Source organism: Pleurodeles waltl, chromosome 12 (genome assembly GCF_031143425.1).
Source record: "Pleurodeles waltl isolate 20211129_DDA chromosome 12, aPleWal1.hap1.20221129, whole genome shotgun sequence".
Taxonomy (NCBI): Eukaryota; Metazoa; Chordata; class Amphibia; order Caudata; family Salamandridae; genus Pleurodeles; species Pleurodeles waltl.
Window position 1 is genome coordinate 708,995,224 of NC_090451.1, and position 26,248 is coordinate 709,021,471.

At 47.4% G+C, this 26,248-nt stretch overlaps 1 protein-coding gene across 7 annotated transcripts in view; it reads left to right on the forward strand.

Moving 5' to 3' along the window:
- MINK1 (misshapen like kinase 1) overlaps positions 1 to 26,248 on the forward strand; it is a 503,992-nt gene that overhangs the window by 405,998 nt on the left and 71,746 nt on the right. For 6 of the 7 annotated variants that reach the window (XM_069215741.1, XM_069215740.1, XM_069215743.1 and 3 more), the window contains 4 exons: positions 782 to 896; positions 2,758 to 2,898; positions 11,897 to 12,008; positions 19,152 to 19,325. In XM_069215741.1, coding sequence (XP_069071842.1) covers positions 782 to 896; positions 2,758 to 2,898; positions 11,897 to 12,008; positions 19,152 to 19,325 — 542 coding nt within the window. The remainder of the gene's footprint in view (positions 1 to 781; positions 897 to 2,757; positions 2,899 to 11,896; positions 12,009 to 19,151; positions 19,326 to 26,248) is intronic. The other variant, XM_069215737.1, reaches the window with a different exon arrangement.

Consider the following 26,248-nt stretch of genomic DNA (forward strand, 5'->3'; position numbering starts at 1 on the left):
TAATGCGAGTGCTATCAGCAGTAGCCCAAACCATTGACGTTTTTCTTTCCTGAACAGTATTTCCGTTTCTAGTGCACGAAGAGCACATGTAACGCAGATTCGAGGTTGTTTGCTAATGTGGAATGCTGGCATTGCCCACGCATTTTGCTGGGGGGGGGATAAGGTGGCGCACATTTGGTTACACTAGGTCCCCATGATGGTTTTGTGAGTTGACACTGCCTTTCATGCACTGAATCTAACTCCTAAGCAGCCCCCTCTGACTGACCAGGCTCTGAGAGAAACACTTGTTCTGAAGATGCCTCTGCCTGTTTTGTGGCTTTCCATGCCTTGGTGTCCTCAGTTGGGTACGGTCCATCCTTGAACGCACTTCTAAGCTTTATCCAGCCTTGCCTCGGGTAGGTAGGTGTGCTGAACTCAGAACAGCAACGTAAATGGAATCACACAACTCCACCTAATTTGTGGCATTCATTTGTTTTTTTATTTTTAATGAAATTGTGACATTAGGTTTATAAGAGTATGTATGGCCCTACCGGTGAGGATGTGGAAGGAATCTCTCTGAGTTACCAATGTTGACCCGAGCTCCAAGGAGGCCACTGCATTTGAAATCTGTACAGCACTAGGAGAGCAGTTGGAGCAAGTGATGCACACAATTAACTTTCCATTTAATGGTGGCGCAGAACTTCATTACAAAAGCCATTCACCAAAACTAACCACTTTGACAGCCACATGTGCTCCATTTTTTTAAATATACCTTCTTTTTTTTTTTTTTTTTACTTCCCAGGAGTTGCAAAGATGGCGACACAGACAGTGTGAGTACCATGCTGGTACATGACGTGGAAGAGCTAGTGTCCACCTCGGATAGCTCCTATGGAGACGGAACTAAGGTAACCCAACGGGTGAGTAAGTTCTCAAGAATAGAAAGACAAGGTCAGAGGTTCTAGGGGCCCTTCTGTGTCATCATTAAGAGCCCAAGGTGGCACCTGAGAGGTACACTAAAAAGCCAAACTTAGTGTGGGTTTTAGAGGCTGCTCAGGGCTTTCCTGCAGAGGATGGAATGTGAATTATTAGAAGCTTCAGTGTCTCCTAGAAGTGGATCAACATAAGACTTTGAAGGCATCCTGAAAATGTACAGTGTTTACCCAGAGGAGGGTTTCTGCCCATTGAACAGAAGATCCACTGGATGGAAACCTTCAGGCAATCAAATATTTGTATCTGCCATATCCGTTTCCAGTCATAAACCAGCTGTGTTTGATATCATGGCAGCATGGGGAGGGGGTTTTAGATGCTTGAGGTAATGTTAATGTACACAGACACTTCTGCTGCTCCCATAAAAGGATCTCGTTACGTGTGTTATCACATGTAGGGGGGTTCTTTTGTGTGTGCTGTAGCGGTATTACAGCTTCAATTCGCTCCTCAAAGTGAAGTAACTTTCACGCTTTTTCCTTCAGCTTCAGTAGCAGCTTGTTTTCAAACCATGAGAGATTATTATTCAAGTGTTTTCAGATTAAAGTACAACCATTATTCTGAACAAGCATTAGCAATGGGTTTCGGCTTTAAATGGCCATGTTGTTTCCTTTTCCAGTGCATGATTACACCTACTTGCATCAAAGCGCATGCACACACGATGTCTGGCAATCTCGAATGGGTTTCCTTTTAAAGGAAACCTTTCCAAGGTAGCTGCATGCATCATGACACTTGCGTTTGGACGTGCATACGGCGTGACGCGTGGGTCATGATGCATATGTTCCTGTGAGCGCCTGCATCATAACGTCAATTATGTTTGCTATTTTTTCATAATTTACTATTCCAAGATGGCAGCCACCCATCTTCGAGGGGTATGTTGGTTGAGGCAATAAAGATACATTTGAAAAACATATGGGTACGATGAAAAGGAGAAAAGTCACCAAATCAGGACCACGGAAGTGAGATAAATAACAAAGCCAACCTATCATGATCAAGGACTCACTCAAAGACCCTTTTATGGATACATCTCTCTCTCTCCCTCTCTCTCCCTCTCTGTCACTCTGTGAGAGATAAATAGATGTATAGATATATACAGGGGTTGTATGTTGGGCAAGTAGACAGCTATACCAGTCATGTAGCTGAGACCTAAAAGGTATAAATATTTCCAATTATTTTTAAGACTCAACAAGTCAGAGTCTGAAAATTATAGTACAGAGACAGGAAATATTAGATGTGGTAAGTGTACATCAAAGTAGATAAATAATTCTCAGATTTTATGAGCAACAAAAAGGTGGTTTATAGACTTGATGGGTGCCTTAATCCTTCTGTGCTCTGTGGGGGCATCCATTGGTAGGCCAGTTTTCTATGTTAGAGTCTCATGTCTCTTGCATCGCTGCTATGGATTTGCAATACCAGCAGTTGTTAATAATGGAAAGGCTGCCAAATGGCTTATATGTTTCTTTTTCCTGCTGTTGCTAACTTTGTGTTTATGTATTTGATGCTGCTTGCATGCCATTGGGTGTTGTTTGGCATACAGACCAGTCATTCTTGGAAGTGCTTTTGTCCCAGTAACCTACCTGTCTCCACAGGAGGTTTGAATGCAAACTGGATGCATGCTCCCATGCAGTACTAAAGGCAACCAGAGGGGATAGAAAGAAAATGAGGCATTTGTGTCTAGCTCTAAAGTATTTGCATGAAGAAACTTGCTTAGCGTGCGCATGTAACCAAGCTTTGTGGGTGTGAACGTGTGCTGCATGCTGCTCCAGTGACTCTTGTTGTGGTTTTCTTCCTCAGACCCCAGAGGAGGACCGCAGCCTCCTACACGCAGACAGTAATGGTTACACCAACCTGCCTGACGTGGTTCAGCCAAGTCACTCCCCCACAGACCCCAAGGGACAGAACACTTCTCCAGCCAAAGATGGCAGCGGAACGGATGTAAGGATGCAATGCTCTATCGTCTATCCCCTCACCCCATTCCCCCCTTAACAAAAAAAGTGTGCACTGCAAGGCTGTCACAGTAGTGCATTTGAAGATATTGTGTTTACTCTTGGGTTTGAGCTTCAGTGGCAATAAGTGGTGCCTCTATGGGCCTTGCTGGAGATCTCCAGCAAATCAGCTTACTAAGCACATCTAATAGCAGTTTGGTGCATACCTTCTGTCTGAGGCATTGTGACTGCATTCACAGGTACATAGGTACTGGTTAATCCTGGCATGTTACTATCCTTGAAATACAATCAGACACAGGTGGCTTCTTTCCCCGACAATGGTTAGTCATCCAAAGTAATATATCTACAAGAAATCAACATTGAGGCCATTGCATTCTACAGGTATTGATCCATCACCGTCCTTCCATGTGAAATACTCTAACATAGAAAGTTGGGGACTGCTGAAAAGGGAGACTTTCCCCAATAAGGGTGTGTAATTCGACAGTACGTCCAGGAGCTGGTGAGATCCAAGTGCTGTAGAGTCTTCAGAGCTGAGAAAAGAACTCAAATGAAGACAGTGACTCTCTGGGTAGAGTCACATTTTCAAGTAATTTGTGCGGTTTAAGTCTGTAGAAACCAGTTCTGACACTCTGTGTGTGATAATAGCATTAGTACTGTGCTGTAAGAGTCCCTGTGGCACCTCAGTTCTCTAGGGTGGCGGCCACTGCAGGGTGATTTCCAAAAGATTTATTGGTCTCTATTTTAGTAATGTATTAATGCAAGGAACCATGGTGTACCCCCAAACCATATCAGCATTCTGAAAAGGCGGACTCGGACTGAGTTTTGAAATTCATAGTTTGAAATTGTGGGCAGATGCTGAAGTCAATTTCCTTCATGCTACAAATTCAAATAGTTGATATTTTCTTACATAATATTTCGCTCTCACCCCTTCAACTTTACGGACTTAGCAAAATAGGTGCATGTTGTGAAGGGCTACAGAGAGCGCTTCACGTGTCCTAGTGCGACAATTAGGACAGCCAGTGGCCTGATGCCCACTGAGATGAAGAGGACAATTCCGAATCTGTCTGCGGCGTTCCACTGATAAACACAACAGAGTAGTGACCAGCATCAGTGGCCACCCTCTAGCCAATAAGAGAGCGTTGTTACAAATACACTGACCAGTGATATGGCATACAATTTAAGTAGTCCAGAGGCTTTGGTTGGCATATTCACTTACTTCTAGGATTAAGTGTGAAAAAAGCTGAAATATGCTTGCTAACAGCCACTCTAAGGCGGGATTGGCAGGACGGCTTGAGATGGAATTACCTGTAGGGAAAAAAGACCGGGGAACTCGGTTTTGATGTTTAGAGGCCAGTAGTTGTCTGGTATTTTCAGTTGAAAAGGAAACGGTTCTAATAATTTTGCATGTCATTAATCTGATCTGCAATAGAAGCATGTAAAGCTTGAAACCCGCAGTGGGCCTTGCCTATGCTTGCGGAAAGCTCTGTGTTACATCTATGAGCTCTTTTTTTTCTGGGAGTGCAAAAGACAGAGAAACATTCTTCATTCCTTGCAAAAACATCCAGCGACACCCATGATGAGGAAAATGACTCATTCTGAACTGCAAACAAAACGCCTTAATATAATATTGTCCTGTACTTGGGAAATGTCAGCTTGGCTGTCTTTCATAAAACTTCCTAAAAGCCTTGGCTTCAAAACAAGTGGAATTTTGTACCAGGCTCTTAAGGAATATTAAATTGTTTTTACCCCTTTTCACCCCGTCACATTTCCTGATTAAGCTTCCTGCACCAGGCAGGATGACTGAACAGCCATAATGTAAAACTTTAAACATCTGTCCTTGCTGTCCGGTGTGACTGATACATGCCCAGTGGCCAATCCTTTTGCATATACCTTGAAATTTGCCGCTCTTAAAGAATTACAGCTTGTCGCAGTCTTTATTGTCAACTGTCGCAGCTTTTAAAGACGTTAGATCTGCTTTTACCTTGGAGTTTTGCTCCTATTACCCAAACATTTGGAAAAAGTAATGAGGAGACACTCTCTGCCCAACAGCCTGCATATGTTGAAATGCGCTTAATTTCATCTTTGTAAAATTTGTTAGTAAGGCTTGGCTATTGCTTTTTTGTCTATAGGTTTCTCCCTCAAATGGGCTTACTCACGGTGATATCCCGGAAAAATAGACAGAGTAGAAGATATCTACCGTTATAGGTTTGGCATATCACTATTAGATTTTTAAGAGGAGTTTGTTTTCTCCCCATAATCAAGTAAAGGTCAACTGTTGGCCTGCAAAAATCATCTGTCAAGAGCACAATTAAATTAAACTTTGTTTGTAATTCTCATATGTTTGTTGGTCTTTTAAAAGTAAGCTCTTTCTTAATAATATAACAGTTTGTGCATGTCAGCATTTGACCCCATATGAGTATTTACACTCTTTCATACTAATTGCTCAACATGGAATTCAAACTCAATTTAGAAAAGACTATTAACTTGACCCCAAACAAAGTATATATCCATCAGTTTACAAATGCACTCTCAGGTCTTGTTTAAAGCTAAGAATGATTTCAAAATCCTTAAGTAGCGCACTGACTGTTTACCCTTCTTATTCATCACTCATTGTCACACTTCACTATGGCAATAGTTTAAAAAAATCAACCTATTCTTTTTAACTGACTGATTTGAGTCAATATTTAGGGCAGTCATCTGTATTATATCCTAGTGCAAGTGGAACTTCATTTTTTGATAGAAGTTAGGCCATCCTCCCTCCAGCTCTTCCTTAGAACTAATAAAGGAGGAAAATTCAGATACCGTCATTTGTGCAAATATGTTACCTTTGGAGCCATGGGGAATCGTTTATCTCTGATAGGTTCACATGCTTGAATTGTTCCCAGATGTCAGTCTGTGAACCTTTGGTTGTCAAAACTAATAGGGTAGTATTCCAATGCAGCAACTGACATTAAAATTAAATTTGAAAAGAGCAATAGAGTACATGTAGCCCATCTACCTCATTTTGTAACCTGAAATCCAACCAATCAGGTGGAGAGCCCCAGAATTCCATCCTCCTCTGATGCACCAATGGTTAGATAGCTACCGTGTGTATCCGGCCACAGGGAATCCTCTGAACTATGCTCATTTTTTTCTTCAGTGTGACCTTTTGGAGTTGCTCCTTCAGAAAGTCCTGTACCCCACTTCAGATATGGACGATACACTGCATCTGCTCCTCTCTGTACTGGGAAGTAGAGATAAAACTTTATTTCAAGCAGAGAGCATGGCTGAAGCTTCACATTTAAGATAACTAGGACGACCCATACACTAAAGGCCTCAATTACTAAGAAGTTGCGTAGTGCGGTGCCAAATTTGGAAGTGCCATGCTGCATTACTTCAGAAACGCAGGGATGCACCATATATAATACAATACGGTGCACCCCTGTGGTTTCCCTACTGCTGGGGCTACAATTAGTTGCCTGGTGCCAACGCAGACACTCTTGCACCATAGTGCCAGGCTGCCTGCGTTTTAAGGAATGCACATAAGCAATCAATAATGGCAATTTGTTACTTCTATGTGTGCTGCAGAGTGTGCCATGAATCCAAAGAGACAGGAGCCATCAAAGGGCATGTCCATAAGAGCCTGCTGGACATCCCCCGAAAAAACAGATGTACGCAACCTGGTGTGGCACCTCAAGGCCACAGTCGTTGCAACCGATCTACCTAGAGAGTCGGTCATGTCCAGCCCATATCTGATTGTGAACTTTGCCGCATCTCTTCCATTGTTGACAGCTTGGGAAACGATAGCACAGGCCTCCTCCTGTATCTGCAGCAGAACCTGCGCAGCCGTATCCTACAGAGAGTGGGTATAGCAGCTCAAAAGGCATGCGGTGTTCACGGACTGAAGCTCGAGAGTGGAAGAAGAAAACACCTTCTTCCCAAATTGTTCCAGCCTTTTTGATTCCCTATCCGGGGTTGCGGAAGGGAATGCGCCCGATGAAGAGGATGCCTGGATGACAAGACTCTCAGGCGTGTGGTGTTGGGACAGGAATTCAGGGTCGTTTTGTGGTGGGCTGATGGCAGCGTGTGATAGTCCTGTTCACAGGCGCCCCCTGTGTTGGTTCTGGACCAAGTACCCAATAGGACATCGGTGAGGGCTTCATTGAATGTCACAAGGGGCTCAGATGTGGAAGCCCCTGGCTGAAGCACCTCTGTCAGCAGATTTGACCTGACCTGAACAGTAGGCAGCTCAAGGCCAAGGACCTCAGCTGCCCTACTGACCACCATATAGAATAAGTCGTTCCCTCTGCTGTTCAGTCGCTGCGTGGCTGGGGACGTGGAATCACACGTGGGCGTGGAACAGGGAACCAGAGGTCTGCACAGTCTGCCCCTGCCCCTGCTGCAGCCTCCAAACCCTCAGAGTCCGTCCCTTCACCATTTGGCGGCAAGATGCGCCTTCGCCTGCCCCACTGGGAATCGATCACTACGGACAGGTGGGTTTTGCAGATCGTTCGAAGGGGCTACTCCCTCCTTTTCGAATATGCCCCACCAGCCATGACTCCATCAGTCAGCCATATTCCAGAGGATCATTTGGCACTTATCCACCAGGAAGTTACGGCTCTCTTGGCCACGGGAGTCATAGAGAAGTTCCCTGCTCCAGAAGTAGGTTGTAGTTGTTACTCCCGCTACTTTCTGGTGCCCAAAAAGGACAAGGGCTTAAGTCCTATCGTAGTCCTTCGGGACCTCAATTACTTACTCAAAAAGGAGAAATTAAAAATGCTCACCCTGGCTCGGGTTCTGTATTCCTTGGACCCAGGAGACTGGATGGTAGTGTTGGATTTGCAGGACACTTATTTTCACACTCCCATCCTGCCTGCCCACAGGTGTTACCTACAATTTGCGGTAGGTCACAAGCAATTTACAGTTTTCCCCTTCAGCCATACCAGCGCCCCTCGGGTGTTCAAGAAAGTGATGGCGGTGGTTGCAGCTCATCTGTGCAGGTTGGGGGTTTCAGTCTTCCCGTATCTCGACGACTGGCTGTTGAAGGTGGACTCGCCCTAGAAAGTCATCTCCCACCTTCAGATTGCGGTGAACCTCCTGTACACGCTAGGGTTCACTATAAACATGCCGAAGTCACACCTGACTCCCTCTCAGACGCTCCCTTTCATCTGAGCTTTTCTGGACACAATGCAGGTTAGGGCTTGTCCTCCCAAAAAGCGAGTCCTAGAAATTTAGGCTATAATTCCGATCTTTTAGTCTCTGTCTTGGGTTTCGGTGAGACGACTCAGAGGCTGCCGGGTCTCATGGCCTCCTGCATCCTGCTAGTGACACATGCCAGATGGCACATGCAGGCTCTGCAGTGGGACTTGAAGTTCCAGTGGGTGCAGCATCAGGGAAATCTCTCCGACATGGTCCAGATCTCGGAGGGTACTACATAAGACCTGCAGTGGTGGCTTTCGGATCTGCATTGGGTCCACGGCAGATCCCTCTCCTTTCCCCAGCCAGATCTACCCATAGTGACAGATGCGTCACTTCTGAGATGGGGCGGCCACATCGGAGGTCAGAGGCCTCTGGTCGCCAGCGGAGTCTGGGCTCTATATCAACCTTCTTGAGCTCCGGGCAATCAGGCTTGTGTTGAAAGCATTTCTTTCCTGTCTCAAAGGGAAATTAGAGCAAGTGTTCAAGGACAACCTTACTTTCATGTGGTATTGCAACAAACAGGGCGGAATAGGGTCCTGGAACCTTCATCAGGAGGCACTACACCTCTGTACATGGCTGGAATATCAGCACATTTCTCTGGTGGTTCAACATCTGGTGGGCTCTCTGAACGCCACAGCAGATGAACTCAGCCGTCGATGCATAGCCGATCAAGAATGGGGTCTCCTTCCGGAGGTGGCGCAAGGTCTCTTTTAGCAGTGGGGAGAGCCTTGGTTAGATCTGTTCGCCTCCGCAGAGAACGTACAATGTCAGCGGTTTTGCGTGTTGCAATTTCCAAGGCGGCACTCGCTCGGCGACTCTTTTCGCCTCAAGTGGAGCTCCAGCCTCCTTTACACCTTACTGCCTATCCCACTTCTGCCCAGAGTTCTCAAGAAGATCAGGGATGACCGGACCAAAGTTATCTTAGTGGCTCCGGACTGGGCACGGAGAGTGTGGTATCCCGAGCTATTGAGCAGGGCCACGGATCCTCTACTCAGACTGCCGCTTCGGGCGGATCTTCTGTCGCAGCAGCAGGGGACGGTTCTCCACCCGAACCTGTCCAACCTCCGCCTTCATGGGTGGAGATTGAGCGACAACAGTTAACGGCTTTTGACCTTCCACTCTAAGTCTGTGATGTTATCTTGGCAGCCAGACGTCCCTCCACCAAAACGGTATACGCCTGTCGTTGGCATAAATTTGTGGCATGGTGCAGCAACAAATCTGTTGATCCCCTCGCTGCTCCTCTCTCTGAGGTTCTTTTGTTCATTCTTTCTTTAGCCCATCTGGGCTCTGCTTAAGGCACCCTTAAAGGGTATTTATCGGCTACTTCGGCCTTTGTTAGGTTACCTGATCAGCCCTCACTTTTTAAGTCTCCTGTTGTCAATCAATTCTTTAAAGGTCTCACCTATTTATTTCCTCCCCACTCCATTTATCATGCCTCAGTAGGACCTCAATCTTGTCCTTACTTTCTTAATGTGTATTCCATTCATGCCAATGGACAGTTGCCCTTTATGGCTCCTCACTTTCAAGTCTGTTTTTCTTGTTGCCATCACTTCTGCTCGCAGAGTGAGTAAGCTTCAGGCTCTTTCTTCAAAACCCCCATACTTTACTGTGCACTGGGACAAAGTGGTGTTGCGCACCAAGGCGTCCTTGCTTCCCAGGCCAGTCCATCACCTTGCCTACTTTTTACACCCCCCCACATCCTTCTCATGAGGAGGAGAGACTCCACCATCTGGACCCCAAAAAAGCATTGGAATTCTAAATCATACTAAAGATTTTCTGGTGGACGATCATCTCTGTGTTGGATATGTGGATACAAAGAAAGGGAAGGCGATGCAAAAACGTCTCTCGATGGGTACTTCTTTGCATCAAGATGTGTTACGCTTGACCAAGAAGCAACCCCCTGAGGGCTTGCACACTCATTCCATCAGAGCCACTGCTGCTTCCACTCCGTTAGCACGCTGAGTCCCTGTCCTGGATATCTGCCAGGCAGATAAGTGAGATCCCTGCACACATTTGCTAAACATTACTGCCTGGACAGTTAGGTCAGTCGGAATGGCTACTTTGGTTGTTTGGTCCTGCAGGACTTTCTAGTATGATCATGGTTCACAGCCCACCTCCGAGGGTGGCATTGCTTGGGTATCTATTCTAAGGTAAGGAATCCTCAACTAGAAGTCTCTATCAGATGTACAAGTTACTTACCTTCGGTAACGAAATACCTGGTAGAGACATATTCTAGTTGCAGATTCCTTACCCGCCCTCCCATCCTCCCTGCTTGCAAACTGATTTCTAGGGACAGGGATTCACCATTCAGGACCTTAGCTCTGGCGCACCAATCTCAGTGGTCTTCGCGGATCTGCACGTTGGCGTGGAAAGTCGTTAAAAGAAACTGACATCACTGCGCTGAGGCCGTGTCACTGTACTACCCCCGATGTCATCACGGTGACTACAAGGCCAACAACGCCTGCAGAGTCGACCGACGAGCAAGGATATTGCTCGAAGAAAAAATCTCCGGATCCAGTCTGACGCCTGGAGGTAAGGAATCTGCAACTAGAATATGTCTCTACCAGATATATTGTTACCGAAGGTAAGTAACTTGTACGTTTGCACCAACAGAAATGAAAATGGCAAAAGTTAGCACCATCTTTTCTTATTATGATTGACAGCTGGGGGATGACATGGCCCCTTATGTTCGCTAGTTCTCTGAAGGCTATTAAGATCAAGTGAAAAACATTTTGAAGAAAGGGGAATCAGTATCATTTGTCCTCCAGATGTCACTAAACGTTTCTAACACCACAATGACAGCCTTCTTCACATGATGTGCCGTGCTACATGGCACCAACCGCGATCAGAGGTTCAGTTGAGGGTACTTACTGTACATGCCATTTAGTGGCCAGTAGTTGTTTGGCAAGACTTATGATGCTTGCAGGCCATGAAAATAGGCACGGACACAGCAACATTTTCAGGGGTGCTACAAAGTAGGTGAAGGTGCCTTTTTATTATCCCTATATGCAGGGATATTATCCCCAATATCAGCCTTCCGCTCAGTATGGGTGAGAATGCAATTGCGGGGCCCATCAAATACCTCATTGCCCCTTGTTCTTTGTAATTATGTTTGAGTGCCCAGCACCATTGCCCCACCTCCATGATAATCTTTTGCCTTCCCAAAGTTAAGCTATCCCCAAGTTAAATGTGTCACGCATGCCACTCTTCATTCCAGGCCATGCCTTTGCTTTGCCACGATTCTCTCCTTATTTCCTGATTCCTCTGACTTCCCACCACTCAACAACCCTTACTTACTGGCACAGAATGGCTCCTCCTTCCCTCCTCTTTAAAGTAGAGAGCCACAACACAGGTTCTTCTGATAGGCCTTTGCAAACATCATTGTCCACTGCAGCCAGCAGTACTTGCTGGACCTTTTCAGTTCATCAACCAAGCTTTGCTGAAAGTTTTCAAACAAAAGATACAGATTATGTTGTCCTGATGTAAACACAATCTTGTATCCCCTTTTCCTGCTTTTGGTTTGGGTATTGTTATGTAGCAGGTCAGTAGCAAGCTTTTCTGGCATTTCCTCTCAAAACGTAAGCCGATTTGTGATCATCGAGTCCTGCATTGGCTTCTCAGTGTTCCTTTATATTTTTACAGTTGGGCAAAAGTACTGTGAAACAAGGCAAAAATTCCAAAGAAAGCTAGTGTATATTGGAGATGGGTAGCGTAGCTTCATAAATGCAGTCATTGAGCTGGTGTTGGCAGTAAGATCTCACAGGAAGTAATGGACTTTAAATGGCCTCTCATTGTTTGTTTTCTTTCAGTACCAGTCTAGGGGGCTTGTAAAAGCCCCCGGGAAGAGCTCCTTCACAATGTTTGTGGATCTAGGAATCTACCAGACTTCCGGTGGTAGTGGAGATACAATCCCCATAGCAGGTACTGTATGGTTCTGCCCTCTATGCATAACAGTCCCCCAGTTTCCACACACTCTTCCCTTGGATGTTAAAGGTTGGGCCCTCCCTTGGGCATTGCCTATGAAAGCATACAATAAATGAGAGTGACCTACAAACTTTGACACAACACTTTGTTTGAGATATGGCATTTTATTCACCATCCCAAAATGCCTAATTTACCATTGAAGCCTGTGGGTCGACTTTAAATTAATCCCGGTTGTTTTAGTCCACCTCTTCTGGATTGTGATCAATTAAGGCTAGAGAGAAGATTTCACAAAATAGCAACATTTTGGTTTAAGATGATCACTTTAGCTTGGATTCTTCCAGCCTTGTGAAAGGCATATGGCTTGTGCATCTATCTACACCTACGAAATGCACTGGTCTTTGAACCGATTCTAAATTATCACAGCCATTGTCAGAATCCCAGCAGACCTCCTTCACTGTCATTTGCCTTCAACGCTTGCCTACTTAGCTGTAAAGACAATGCCTGCTGAGTACGACTGCAACCTCATAGGGTGAGTTTGTGTCTACTCTTAAAATGATACTGAAATACACAGCACTCAAGTAGATTACCTGAGCAGGAACACCAACATGGATTACTGTGGATTGTTTTCTGTCACTAGGATGGTCCCAGGCGAAGGGCTGGGGTTTCTCTGTAGAATTGCACAGGTAATTTGTAACCCTGCAAGACACTCTAGTCGTATTCACAAGCAGAGTTTCTCTTCTTATCTTCCCTCCTGCTTCTTCACTGTCCAATGAAATCTGGAAAACTGGAGATGGCAAATCCAACTAATTTTTATAGCCCACATTCTGATGAATTCTTCTAAGTGCAGATCCTCACCTTTAGAATATTCCCAGGTGCTAGACTGGATCCAGAAGATATCAAATAACATTGCCCCTGCACCCATAGGTGGTGCCTTGCAGCTCTGTTTCGCCCTGGAAGTGGTGATGGAGCTGCATATAACTGCCACCCTTACACGTTGATGTATATTCCTTTGTTTTTGTATCTTTGTGCGTGGATCTGGAGTTCGCTCCCCCATTTTATTTAATCAGTTGACAAGTTTTTACTACAAAAACTAGTGTCCAAGGGATCACACCCCTTCCTAAAACTACAATGTTAAGCTTTGTCTGGTCTGTCTGTCACAAACCCACACAAGACATCTCTCTGGCTTATGGGTTCCGGGAACAACACTGAGTGGTGCACCGAGTGAGACCCGGGGCTGTTCCTGCGACGAGGATCTGTGTCAGTCATCAGGTAAGTGGAAGCACAAGAAGGCTAAGCAGGATTCATCCCAAACCTCCACTGCCTGCCTGAGAAGTTGTGAGGGAGCATCTTTGTCTTGCTCACGGTCCCACAATGAGAGCAGATTCTGCAACTGGGCCGATACACCCTGAGTTTCTAGGGCCATTGACAACGACGTTTCACAGATTGAGTTCCTTAAAAATTCCATATTGTGTGTCTTTCGCGTCCTCTGAACTGCTTTCGGGCCCTAAGAATACGCTGAGTCCCAAAACCCAATCCCCTCCCCACATGCCTATCAGCAAGGAAGAGTACTTCTGTTACTACGGTGATACGTCGTGCAGTTGAAGTATTAGACTTGAAAAGTACTTCCATGGAAGTTAAGACAAAAGCTCTAACTAAAATTCTGCAGTCTAGACAGGCTTCCTCCAGACCGCTACTGCAATTCAGTGACACTCAGATGGACATATCACTGGGCACCCAGGCTAAGCCTTCTTCTTTCCCACCAGTTCACAGGGAGGTAGCCAGATGCCACAGACCAGCACCACGCGTCTCGGATTCCTTAACTCAGCACCCTTTCCCAGAAAGTCTGATATTTGAAGCTTCCACCAGCAGGGGAAACCACAATTCTTTCCCTATCACTGTCCCCAGGCAGAGAGTCAGAAAGAATTGATGCACCCTGGAAGCAAGGGATTCCCATGGACAGCCTGGCCCTGCAGTTGGCCAATCTCAGTTTGCTTGTTATGTTCTCTGGGACATGGTCAGCAAGATCTTACCAAAAATCCCTGAAGAGTTTAGGACCTCCTTAGCTCAAACCATCGGGTATTGTCAGGATGCGGCCAGACATGTAATATATTCCAGCCTTGATAGTACGAATTAGTTGGGCAGAGCAGTTGTAACTAGCGTGGGTCTGCTGCATTATGCATGGATGAGAGCCACAGGCTTCTCTGGAGACGTGCAGGCATCAGTTATAGACATGCCTCTCGACAGACTGATTTGGTCCTGGAATGCTTTAAAGTGAGCTGGGCCACTATGCCCTCCTTCGTTTTTTCTACTCTTGCTAGGCAATTTCCACAAGTTTCATCCCTTTTGGGATTCTCCAGAGGTTTAACATACCAGCAGCGCCACTGCCCCTGCAAGAGGCAACCCGGAGATCAAGAAGACAATGTCCAGGCCCCCAGTGGCACCGAATGTCCTAGTCCCCTGCCCTTCTGGTAACTACCTGTGCAGAAGAAGGACGAAGGTCTTTGCCCTGTGTTAAAGGTACGCTTTCTAAATGACTTAATGGCTGAAGGACAAATTCAGATGCTTACACTGACTGGGGTTCTCTCTGCCCTGGATCTAGTGGACTTGATGGTGATTATAATCTGCAGGGCACCTACTTTCATGTACCCGTCCTGCAGGCCCATAGAATCTACTTGCCGTGTGAAGCTAACTTTCTGTGCTCCCCTTCGGCCTCCCATTGCTCCTGGAGTGTTCACAAAAGTGATGGTGATGATCGTAGCACATCTTCGAAGGTCTCCGCCACCGCCACGACTGGCTGTTAAAGACAGCTTCACCACAGTCAGTTGCGGACCACCCGAAGAGACAACGAACCTCCTGACACTGTTGGGGTTCACTGTCAATATGGCAAAGTCACACCTGACTCCTTCACAAATGCTGCTTTAGATAAGTTGCGATTCTGGGCCTTCCCTCTGTCACTTCGAGCCTAGAGCACTTGGGATATGATTCTGACGTTTCAGCCCCAGTCATGGGCTTAAGGGAGAGAGACTCTGAGACATCTGGGCCTTGAGGCCTTCTGCATCCTGCCCGTGGACTATGCCATGTGTCATGTGAGATCTATACTGGAACCTGAAGTCTCAGCGGGCCCATTGTCAGGTTCTGCAGAGATTGCAAAAGATCTGCTTTGTTGACTGCTCAGCCGCAGTTGAACCTGCAGCAGACCTCTCTCCCTGCCCCACCCAAACTTTACAATAGTGAGGAATACATCACTGCTGGTCTGAGGTCATGTGGGAGAGGTTGGATGTCTTGTTGTTTATGTCAACTCTGGCCCAGCAAGGACTTTATGTCGGCATTATCAAAGGTTGTTTGTCACCCTGTGTGACATTTTTGCATTTTCCAGACCAGCCGTCTTTAGGTCGTTTGTTGGGATGTGGTTTAGAAAGGTTTGATAAGCATATTCCCGTAGCCTCCAAACTCCTTGTGTTTCCACGGTGTAATCTTAATTTGCTCATCACTTTCCTAATGTTCGCTACCTTCGAGCTGATGCACAGCTGTTCTCTATGCCTCCTCATTCTGAAGACTGTATTCTTTGCCATAACAACTTCCGATTGTCGCATGGGTGAGCTTTGAGTTCAGTGCAGCCTCCCTACTCCACTTTTTTTTTTCAAGACAAGCTGGTTTTGACAGTGAGAGAGGCCTTTTTGCCTAAATTTATGACTCTTTCAAAGCTTACAATCCATTATCCTTTCAGCGATATTTGCTTTGCCTCATCCCTCGAAAGAGAAGGAGACACTTCATTGGCTCAACCCAGTGGACCCTTCCCCTTTGTGAATGATAAAAAAAAATGTTTTTTTTTGTTTTTTTTTTGTTTTTTTTTTTAGAAGTCCATGGGACCACAGTCTACTCATAACATTTCTTGTAAAAGGATCCCATTTTTCTTTAGGGGAAATAGGCTGCATAAAAAAGAGTGCATTATTTAAAAGCAATCCAATACATACATGGTGGTCAGGTGACCCCAGCAGGCCACCCTCCCTGTGATGGCAGTGAATCAGTTCCTCAAAGGTTTATAGTTCTAAGCCACTCTCTCTCTGGTAGAGCTCGGCCTGGTGATGTCTCTTTTGACAAAAGAGTGCCAGTGACTATTAGGGTTATTTCCCCACAACTCCCCCCTACCTACTCCTAAACCCCCCCCTCCCACACACAGACACAAACATTACTAGTCTAACATTCCCAGTAGTGTGTCCAGGGAAGGGTTCAGTGGGTCGTCCTAGTAACTTAGATACAATTTCTAGTGTAAGACCACAATATTCTTTTATTACATTACGTTCCTATACCTTGTAGTAGAAATTGCATAATAGTGATCCACACCTAGTGCACATGCCAAAAAGAATCACACTCATGTCCGTATTCTTTCTGGGGTGAGGTACGTTGTGTGCAAGTAGTTTCATCGTATTTGTTGTAATTTTGTTGATACTGTAGTGTCTCTAGGGCTACCTTAGCGTTCCTCCAGCCCTCATTGTCTAAAGGACCCAGTCTCCATTTTTCCACCTGTTCTGTGTTTGTCTGCTGCATTGGTGTTTGGGGAGCATTGTATCCTAGCGATACCTCCCATTTCCAAGTGTCACAAGACGACTTTGGCTTTAAGGGGTTGTGTTCAGGAGGGTCAGTGGTGTGGTGTAAGAGCATGTCTCGTTAAACAGTAATGAAAAATCTATGACTTGTGCAGGTCAAACCCTGTATGTAAAGTTGCAAAGGATTTCGTATGGCTAACTTCCCACACTTTCCCCAATTTTGGCACCCCTTGAGGGCCTATTTTCCAATCCCTGTCAGTTTGCCAATATGTAGTAGCCATTTCCCACAGCACAAAGGGGTTTCTTGTGATGCCTTCCCCGCCCACTCTAGCCAGTGAAGGGCCCAGTGCAAACATTTTAAGGATATCCTGGTATTGATCGGCAAGGTCGTAGGAATGGGACATCAAACACTAAACCCAAGTGTCCCACTTTGTCCTGTGTGTTTACTTCAAGCCTGAGTGCTTGGTCCTCTCTATCACCAAAGAGCCATTCATTTATGGTAACAATTTGTGCAGCCCAGCAATGCATGCATAAATCACCCCTTCCCATGCTGTCCTTTGAAACAAAACAGGTGCATCTGTTAAACGCCATCAGTGGCGTTTGCCATGCCAAAGGACCGTACAAGCTTCTGCTTGCATTTTGCCGAGCCATCATTGCAGAATGTGAAATGGAACATTCTGTCTGATGGATATGAGCTTTGTTAGTAGAATCATTTTATTCATGGATTTTCTCCCCACGGTGTTCTGTAGTGAACTGTTTCTGCCATTGGTGCCTTTATGGAGTTTCTCGGTTTGAGTAGCCATAGTGAGGTTTCAGTTGTGTTTAGGGCCTGTGGCTATGTGTATGTCCAGATATTTAAAGCTGTCTGCACAGAAACTGAGTGGCAGTCCAACCAAGATTATTGTGAATTTGCTGCAGTTGACCTTGACTTCCAGTGCTTCTTTGTACAATTTGAACATGATAACCAGTCTGTGCTCAGACGTTTAGCATTTTTCTGGTGTATTTTTTGGTATATACGCGTATTCGAGCTTCGATTCATCCATCCCAATGGAAGCACAGTGCTTTGCATCACATTAGATAATAGGTTGCTAACGGCTCCATGGCTGAAGCAAAGGGAGCAGTGAGGAGGAAGACAGCCCTGCTGCTTAGGGGAGTGGTCGCTCTTGCGTGAGCTTGATGCACCTTATATGTGGTTTTAATATAGGACAAGAAGCATGGGCCAAAATTAATTTGTTTCTTTTAACAAAAAAATGTCTGGCTAATAGTACTGAAAGCTTTCTCCAAATCAACTTGTGTCAGTGCACTTGGCTTGTGGGGGTGTATATGCCTATTCCAAAGCCATCTTGACTCTTCTAATGCAGTAACTTGTGGTACGAAATGTCATCAAACCATTGTGATTCGTAAGTATATGTTAGGGATGGTCCCTGGTAAACTATTGGCTATGCGTGGGCAAAGATTTTGGTCTATATTAATCAATTAAAGAGAGTAGTATGACTTGCATACATTTGGGTGTCAGCCTAGCTTCAGTATGACCAAACATTTGGTAAGTTCTAGGTCTGGTGGCAAAATATTTGTTTGTATGAATCGTTGTGCATGTTGAAGAGGTGTTGGGACAGAATTAGGCTACATCATTTGATGATTTCAAGTGGAAACCTACTGGGCCCAACTGTTTTGCCGGATTGCATTTCAGCAATTGCTATTTCTACCACCTGTACCATAATAGAGAGTTCTAAATATTCTCGCTCTTCATCTTTTAGAGTCTAGCGAGGTTTAATCACTGCTATACTTAGTAAAACAGTTGTATCTTCTAAGGTGTCTACCAGATCTGTCCGCACTTTGTTCTCTATTTCTTTGAGTTGCATCATTTGCATGTAGGCATCACGCCTATGTGCAGTCAGAATTCATGGCCACACTATGGGGGTCATTCACCAAAGTTCCCCCGACAGAATACCGCAGCGCGGTCAAAAGACCGCCGCAGTAATTCTGAGTTTCCCGCTGGGCCGGCGGGCGACCGCCAGAAGGCCGCCCGCCCGCCCAGCGGGAAACCCCCTTCCACGAGGATGCCGGCTCCGAATGGAGCCGGTGGAGTGGAAAGGGTGCGACGGGTGCAGTTGCACCCGTCGCGATTTTCAGTGTCTGCTATGCAGACACTGAAAATCTTTGTGGGGCCCCCAGGGGACCCACGACACCCGTTCCCGCCATCCTGGTTCTGGCGGTGAAAACCGCCAGAACCAGGCTGGCGGGAAGGGGGTCGGAATCCCCATGGCGGCGCTGCCTGCATGGAGGATTCCTCAGGCCAGGGGAAAACCGGTTGTGATTCATTATATTCTAAATCATATGAGTCCCAGTTCCACCCAGAGTTTCACTTTCAAGTCTGCTGTTTAATTACAGCATCTGTGTGGTCTCTTACTTTACCTATGCTAACTCAGGACTACTTCCCTCCAGCGGCCTTCCTCATGGGCTTTTGTCCCAGACTTTCTTCCATTTCTAATGATGTTTTTGCCCCAACCCTATCTCACTTGTTTCTGTTGAATATCGCAGAGCCTCTGGCTGCTTTCTTTTACTTGATTTTTTGTGTCTCACCTTCCTACAGCATCCTTCGTCAGCGGTGATGCTGCCTCACGCCTGGAGCAGCTGAAGTTAGAGGCACGCAAGGGGTCGGTTGTCAACGTCAACCCCACCAACACACGTCCCCACAGCGACACTCCTGAAATCCGCAAGTACAAGAAGCGCTTCAACTCTGAAATCCTCTGCGCAGCTCTGTGGGGTGAGAGTCTATTTTACTAACATTCACTACATTGAGATTCATACAGTGAGAGAGAGATATGAAATGCTGACCTCAAGTGTATGCATGGATGGTTTTCTGCCCACATTTTAATTTCATATTTTTACGGAAAGCTAAGGCTAAAGACTGATAGAAATGTTGTTGTTTCATTTCCATACATTCACCAAGCAGTCCAAGCATATGCCAACTGGGGTGGGTTTGTTATATCTCTCAATCCTTTCTGATGGAACATATTTCACCAGATTGCTCATTGTATGGATATTCCTTCAAGGCTTCAGACTAGTTCAGATAACTTCTTCCTCAGCAGTGATTCTCCTGCGCCACCAGGTGGCTCCATGCGGCACCATGTGGGTCCAGGCACAGCCTCCTGGTGTGACGTCACCAGAATATATCAGGCGTCACCCAGCGTGCTGGCAACAGTTACTTTTTTTCTGTGCCTCACCGAGGGTCATAAGTTCTCTATCCCATCGACAAGTTCCTCAGTGTTCAACAGCAACTAGATCTGTTGCCTTATCAAAGGGCCTCAGTCTTTTAGCCTTGCAGAGTAAGCCATAAGAAGACTGTTCAGCGTTCTGATGCTGCTTAAAGACTTCATCGATGTTAGGTGACCCACCCTCACCCACCCGGTGCCTAAAAGGAGGAGACAAAAGTTTCTGAATCCTTTGACGGACCCAGTGAAGGTCAAAACCTTCCTGCTAATGTAGATGGATCTTTTCAGGATGGTTCTCAACACTCTTAGCTTCTCCCCAAGGGAGGGCAGCGTCATGTCCTGCAGGCGTGGTGATTCCTGCAGCTTAACCCCTGATGTCGGGCTTCCACCTGTGCTAGTGGAGAAGTTGCAACAGGATTGCGCGCCATCCTTCATTTGCACAACCCCTCTTCTGTGCCAGTTTTGCCACCCATGGAGCCAACTTCAGCACAGGCAAGGACTTGAAAGGAAAAGTGTCATCCATGTGGCAAAGGAGAGGGTGGAGACAAATGTTATCAGTGAACCATATTGTGAGCACCTCCCCAGAGACCAATGGGTCCCCACTTGAAGGTTTTTGGTTCAGGTTCAAATACTTTGACCCGGGATGATAAGGACTATAATGGCCCACAGGATAAAAAATAGGAAGGAAACAAGAAACATGACACTTTAGGTCACAAATAATTTGCCTCATGCAGTTTGACTCTTTGTATAGCTAATGACATCTGCCATGAAGGCTAGTATGTCCTTACCCTATGGGAACTAGTGAACGTAAGATTCCTATCCTGCAATTGCTGTTCAATGACCTTGTGAGTGATGGTCTAGATGCATCAAAACAGTTCCTAAAGTGTGGCTTTGATTCTTCAGACATCCTTACTTCACCTGTCAATGCGGCCATCATGCAGGGCTTGGATACATTGCACTGGATTTTGCAAAGATGCTCTGGAAACCCAGCAACTCTGTGTTGTCTACATCTGCATCCCAACGAAATTTCCAAAATCAATTGAAATGCTCTTTTGGGCAATTTAGAATAGAGGTCGAGCTTCTCAGACATCTTTTCTGCTTAAACCATTGTCAACTTATGAGCCTTCCCTTGGCATCCAAGGAGCAGGTGCTTCATCTGGTTTCTCAACAACGCCCACCTCACCAGTGTCTTCCACAACTACATTGCTGACATCTGTGCTTGCTAGTCTTTCTTTAGCACCTAAGCTCGTACTCCTGCCCCATCTGAATGTGCAGTATATATTGGGCTATGGTCCTGGTGAACAGGCTGAGGTTCCACTAGATTACCGGTGTCAACCCTGGGATCTGGGACAAGAATTTAAACATCCTTGGCATTACTCAGATTGTTTCCCAGAGGATTGCGATGAGCAGAGAGTGTGGCCACTGTTATCAGAGCCACTATCGCTCTTTCAGTTATCCAAGGCACTCCCATGGTCCAGCTCCCAGAAGATTCTATGCAGCATTTACAGCAGATGAGCCTCAGCCACACTAGGTGGTGCCTTTGAAGCCACAGCTGCTATCCCCATGTCTCCACCACCTCTGCTACCACAAAAAGCCTCCACTGCTGCCACCACCTCTGACACCACAACAAGCGTCCACCGCTGCCACCACCTCTGCTACCACAACAGACCTCCACTGCTGCCGCCACCTCTGCTTCCTCAGAAAAGCCTCCACCTCTGCTACCACAACAGACCTTCACTGCTGCCTCCACCTCTGCTGCCGCCACCTCTGCTTCCTCAACAAGCCTCCACCGCTGCCACCACCTCTGCTACCACAACAGACCTCCACTGCTGCCGCCGCCTCTGCTACCACAAAAAGCCTCCACCGGTACCACCTCCACTGCTGCCACCACCTCTGCTTCCTCAACAAGCCTTCACCGCTGCCACCACCTCTGCTACCACAACAGACCTCCACTGCTGCCACCACCTCTGCTTCCTCAACAAGCCTTCACCGCTGCCACCACCTCTGCTACCACAACAGACCTCCACTGCTGCTGCTACCTCTGCTTCTGCTACCTCTGCTTCCTCAACAAGCCTCCACTGCTGCCACCACCTCTGCTACCACAACAGACCTCCAGTGCTGCCGCCACCTCTGCTTCCTCAACAATCCTCCACTGCTGTCACCACCTCTGCTACCACAACAGACCTCCACTCCTGCTGCCACTTCTACTGCCACAACAAGCCTCCACCGCTGCCGCCACCTCTGCTACCACAACAGACCTCCATTGCTGCTGCTACCTCTGCTTCTGCTACCTCTGCTTCCTCAACAAGCCTCCACTGCTGCCACCACCTCTGCTACCACAACAGACCTCCAGTGCTGCCACCCCCTCTGCTTCCTCAACAAGCCTTCACCGCTGCCACCACCTCTGCTACCACAACAGACGTCCACTGCTGCCGCCACCTCTGCTTCCTCAACAATCCTCCACCGCTGTCACCACCTCTGCTACCACAACAGACCTCCACTCCTGCTGCCACTTCTACTGCCACAACAAGCCTTCACTGCTGCTGCCACTTCTACCACTGCTACCTCAAGAAGCCTCCATGGCATCCACCACCCCTGCTAACATGTCCTCTGAGCTGCTCATTTTGTTGCTAAAGTTGGGGGATTACTTTTAGGAACTAAAAACTACTTCTAGCTACTAACCCCTAACTATAGTAACTTTTAAAATCTAAAAAAAGAAATGCTAAAGGGGACTTAAACAAGGCCCTGGCAGGACTTTTGAAAATTCAGAAAAAATTTCCAATTCAGAATTCAACTGAATCTAAAGGCAATTTTGGAATTTATTTGTGTGATTAGGTATTGGCTGAGTAGTCCAGTAAATGCAAAGTCATAGACTATGAGATGTAGGGTGCACAGAGTCCAGAGGTTCCCCAGAGGCTTAACAGAGGCCAAAGTAGATAATACTAATGCTGTCTTTTGTGGTAGTGTGGTCGAGCAGTTAGGCTTATCAGAGGGTAGTGCAAAGAATGTGTTGTACATACACAGTCAATAAATGAGGCACTCACTCAATGACTAACTCCAGGCCAAATGTCTTTGTATTGAAAAAATATATCTTGTTACTTTATTTCTAGAACCCAAAGGACCTTGTTGCAGGTAAGTACATTTGCAAATAAGTATCGAACATATGTATGTAATAGAGAATTCTAGTTGCAGATTCCTTACCTTAGAATTTTCCCCCAGGCGTCAGACTGGCTCGAAGAAAAATCTCTGCATCAATACCCTTGCACGTTGGTAGGTGGCGTTGGTCGACTCCGCAGGCGTCGTGGTCGCAGGGATGACGTCAGGAGTAGTACATAGACGCTGCCCTCGCACAGTGACATCAGTTATTTTCTTTCCGCGACACGAGCTGATCCGGAGAGAGCTACGCTAGGCTATTTTTTGGCTGAATTCGACCGTTTTGTCGAGGTTTTTGGTACGACTTTGGTGCGTTGAGATGTCCCCGAAGACCAGGTTCAAGCCTTGTGAGAACTGCAATTGGACGATGTTGGTGACGGATCCTCATTGCATTTGTCTGTGGTGCCTCGAGCGCGATCACAACCCGAAGTCGTGCTCCGAGTATTGGGCCATGCACCCGAAAGCATTGAGGGAGCGGTCCCTAAAGCTAATGGCAGCCCGGGACTCGACTCTGCGTAGGTTCCAGTTTCGCTCGAGAGGAAGGTCTTGAGATCGGTCGCGGAGTCATCACCACTTGTCTTCTTCGAAGTCCTCGGGTCAAGGTAAGAAGAAGTCGAAGAAGTGCCATCGCTCTCCGACTTAACCCCGTCGCTCGGCCGACGCGACGCGGAACAAACGTCCATGCACTAGGCCTCCGTCCTCGGAGCCTACGTCTGGGTCGACTCTGCGCTTCCCCGAGTTTCCCGGAGCAGGAGCGACCCCCGCCAAACTTAGAGTTTTACGAGGCCATGCGCCTCATCTTTGGGCAGGCCAACCCCGATACGGCACCTTCGGGCCCAAGGGGTTTGGCTGAGGGGCCTTTGGGTTCCGCACTGACGGCTTCGGCCCCGGCCACCAAGGTCGCCTCTGGATCCGTGCCCAGATCCGCACCGATGCCAGTCGCACCATCGACACCTTCCCCGGCGCCAGGTCGTTTATCGACGCTCCCGACGTCGGTAGTGCCTACTATAGACGTCGAACCAATTCTTATCCCTGACGACTCGGAGTCGGAGCAGCGTCGGCCGATGCCGCCATGGCTTCAGTGGGCCCTATACGCCCGAGGTCGGATACAGACCCATTTTCCTATGGGTATGAATACGAGAAGGAATTGGAGGGGTCCCTGGACCCTTCTGAATACCAGGATGACCCTATTATGGACTTGGCACAGGACTTGGGCGAAGCCAGTGGTCTGGCTACTTCTCCAGACGCTGGCATGCTCTCTCCTACCTACCACTACGGCGGAGGGAACTACTTATAGTATGGTGGTTAGTAGGGCGGCTGAGGTCCTTGGCCTTGAGCTACCTACTGTGGAAGTCAGGTCTAATTTCCTGACGGAAGTGCTTTAGCCTGGGGCTTCTACTTCGGAACCCCTTCTCCCATTTAATGAGGCCATCACTGATGTCCTTTTGGGTACATGGTCGAAACCCAACACAGGGGCTCCTGTGAACAGGACTATTGCTCGCCGCCATCGACCTGCGCCGAACGACCCAAAGTTCCTGTCCCAACATCCTACGCCTGAGAGTCTTGTAATCCAGGCTTCCTCTTCTTCTGAGGCGTTCCCTACCGCACCCCTGGATAGGGAATCCAAAAGGCTGGAACAATTTGGTAAGAAGTTGTTTTCTTCCTCCAGCCTAGCACTGGGGTCTGTGAACACTGTATGTCTTTTGGGCTGTTATTCCCACTCACTGTGGGATAAGGTTGTGCAAGTCCTGCCGCAGATACTGTTGTAGGCCCATGCTATCATCTCCCAAGCAGTGAAAGATGGGAGAGACGCGGAAAAGTTCACTATCCGTTGTGGGCTGGATACCACCGACTCTCTGGGCAGATCGGTTGCGATGACAGTGGCCTTACGGCGCCATGCCTGGTTATGTACTTCTGGCTTCTCGGAGGATGTCCAACAGTCACTCATGGACATGCCCTTTGATGGCACTCGTCTCTTCAGAGACAAAGCGGACTTGGCCTTGGAGAGATTCAAGGATTCCCGGGCTACAGCTCGGTCCCTTGGTCTTTCCTCCGCCACACGCTTTTCGTCCCTTTCGTGGACACGGAAGGGGCACCCTATGGCGTCCTCAACCCAGCTACCATGCCATTCACGCTGGACAGCCTATGCATGGCTGTGGATGCGGAATCCCATGTGGCCGTGGGACAGGGCACCAGAGGCCTGTCCATTCTGCCTCTGCTCCCGCTGAATCCTCCAAACCCTCCTAGTCCGTCCCCTCAATCCCATCCAGTTGGTGGCAGGATTCGCCATCACCTGCCCCACTAGGAACATATCACCACAAACGGGTGGGTTTTGAAGATCATTCGGAAGGGCTACTGCCTCCCTTTGGAATCTGCACCACCACACATGCCACCATCCTCGCATCATCTTTCAGAGGATCATTTGGTGCTTCTCCGCCAGGAAGCCGCGGCTCTCTTGGCCAAGGGAGCTATAGAAAGGGTCCCTGTGCCAGAAGTAGGTTGTGGTTGTTATTCCCACTACTTTCTGATACCAAAGACAGTTGTCTTCCACCTTCAGAAAACGGCGAACCTCCTGCACCAACTGGGGTTCACTATAAACGTGCTGAAGTCACATATGGCTCCCTCTCAGACGCTCCCTTTCATCGGAGCTGTTCTGGACACAGTGCAGTTTTGGGCTTATCCTCCCGAAAAGCGAGTCCAAGACATTCAGGCTATGATTCCGATGTTTCAGCCTTGGTCTTCGGTTTCGGTGAGACTGACTCTGAGGCTGCTGGGCTCTATGGGCTCCTGCATCCTGCTAGTAACACATGCCAGGTGGCATATGCCGGCTCTGCAGTGGGACCTGAAGTTCCAGTGGGCGCAGCATCAGGGAAATCTCTCCGACATGGTCCAGATCTCGGAGGGGACTGCGAAAGACCTGTAGTGGTGGCTTTCGAATCCCGATTGGGTCAACAGCAGATCCCTCTCCCTTCCCCAACCAGATCTCTCTATAGTGACAGAAGCGTCACTTCTGGGGTGGGGCGGCCACCTGGGAGAGGCGGAGATCAGAGGCCTCTGGTCTCCGGCGGAGTCGGGACTCCACATAATATGCTGGAGCTCCGGGAGATCAGGCTTGCGTTGAAAGCATTCCTTCCCTCTCTCAAAGGAAAAGTGGTGCAAGTGTTCACGGACAACACTACTGCCATGTGGTACTGCAACAAACAATGCAGTGTAGGGTCCTGGACACTTTGTCAGGAGGCACTACGCCTTTGGACATGGCTGGAACATCAGGGCATTACCCTGATGGTTCAACATCCGGCGGGCTCTCTCAGCGCCAGAGCAC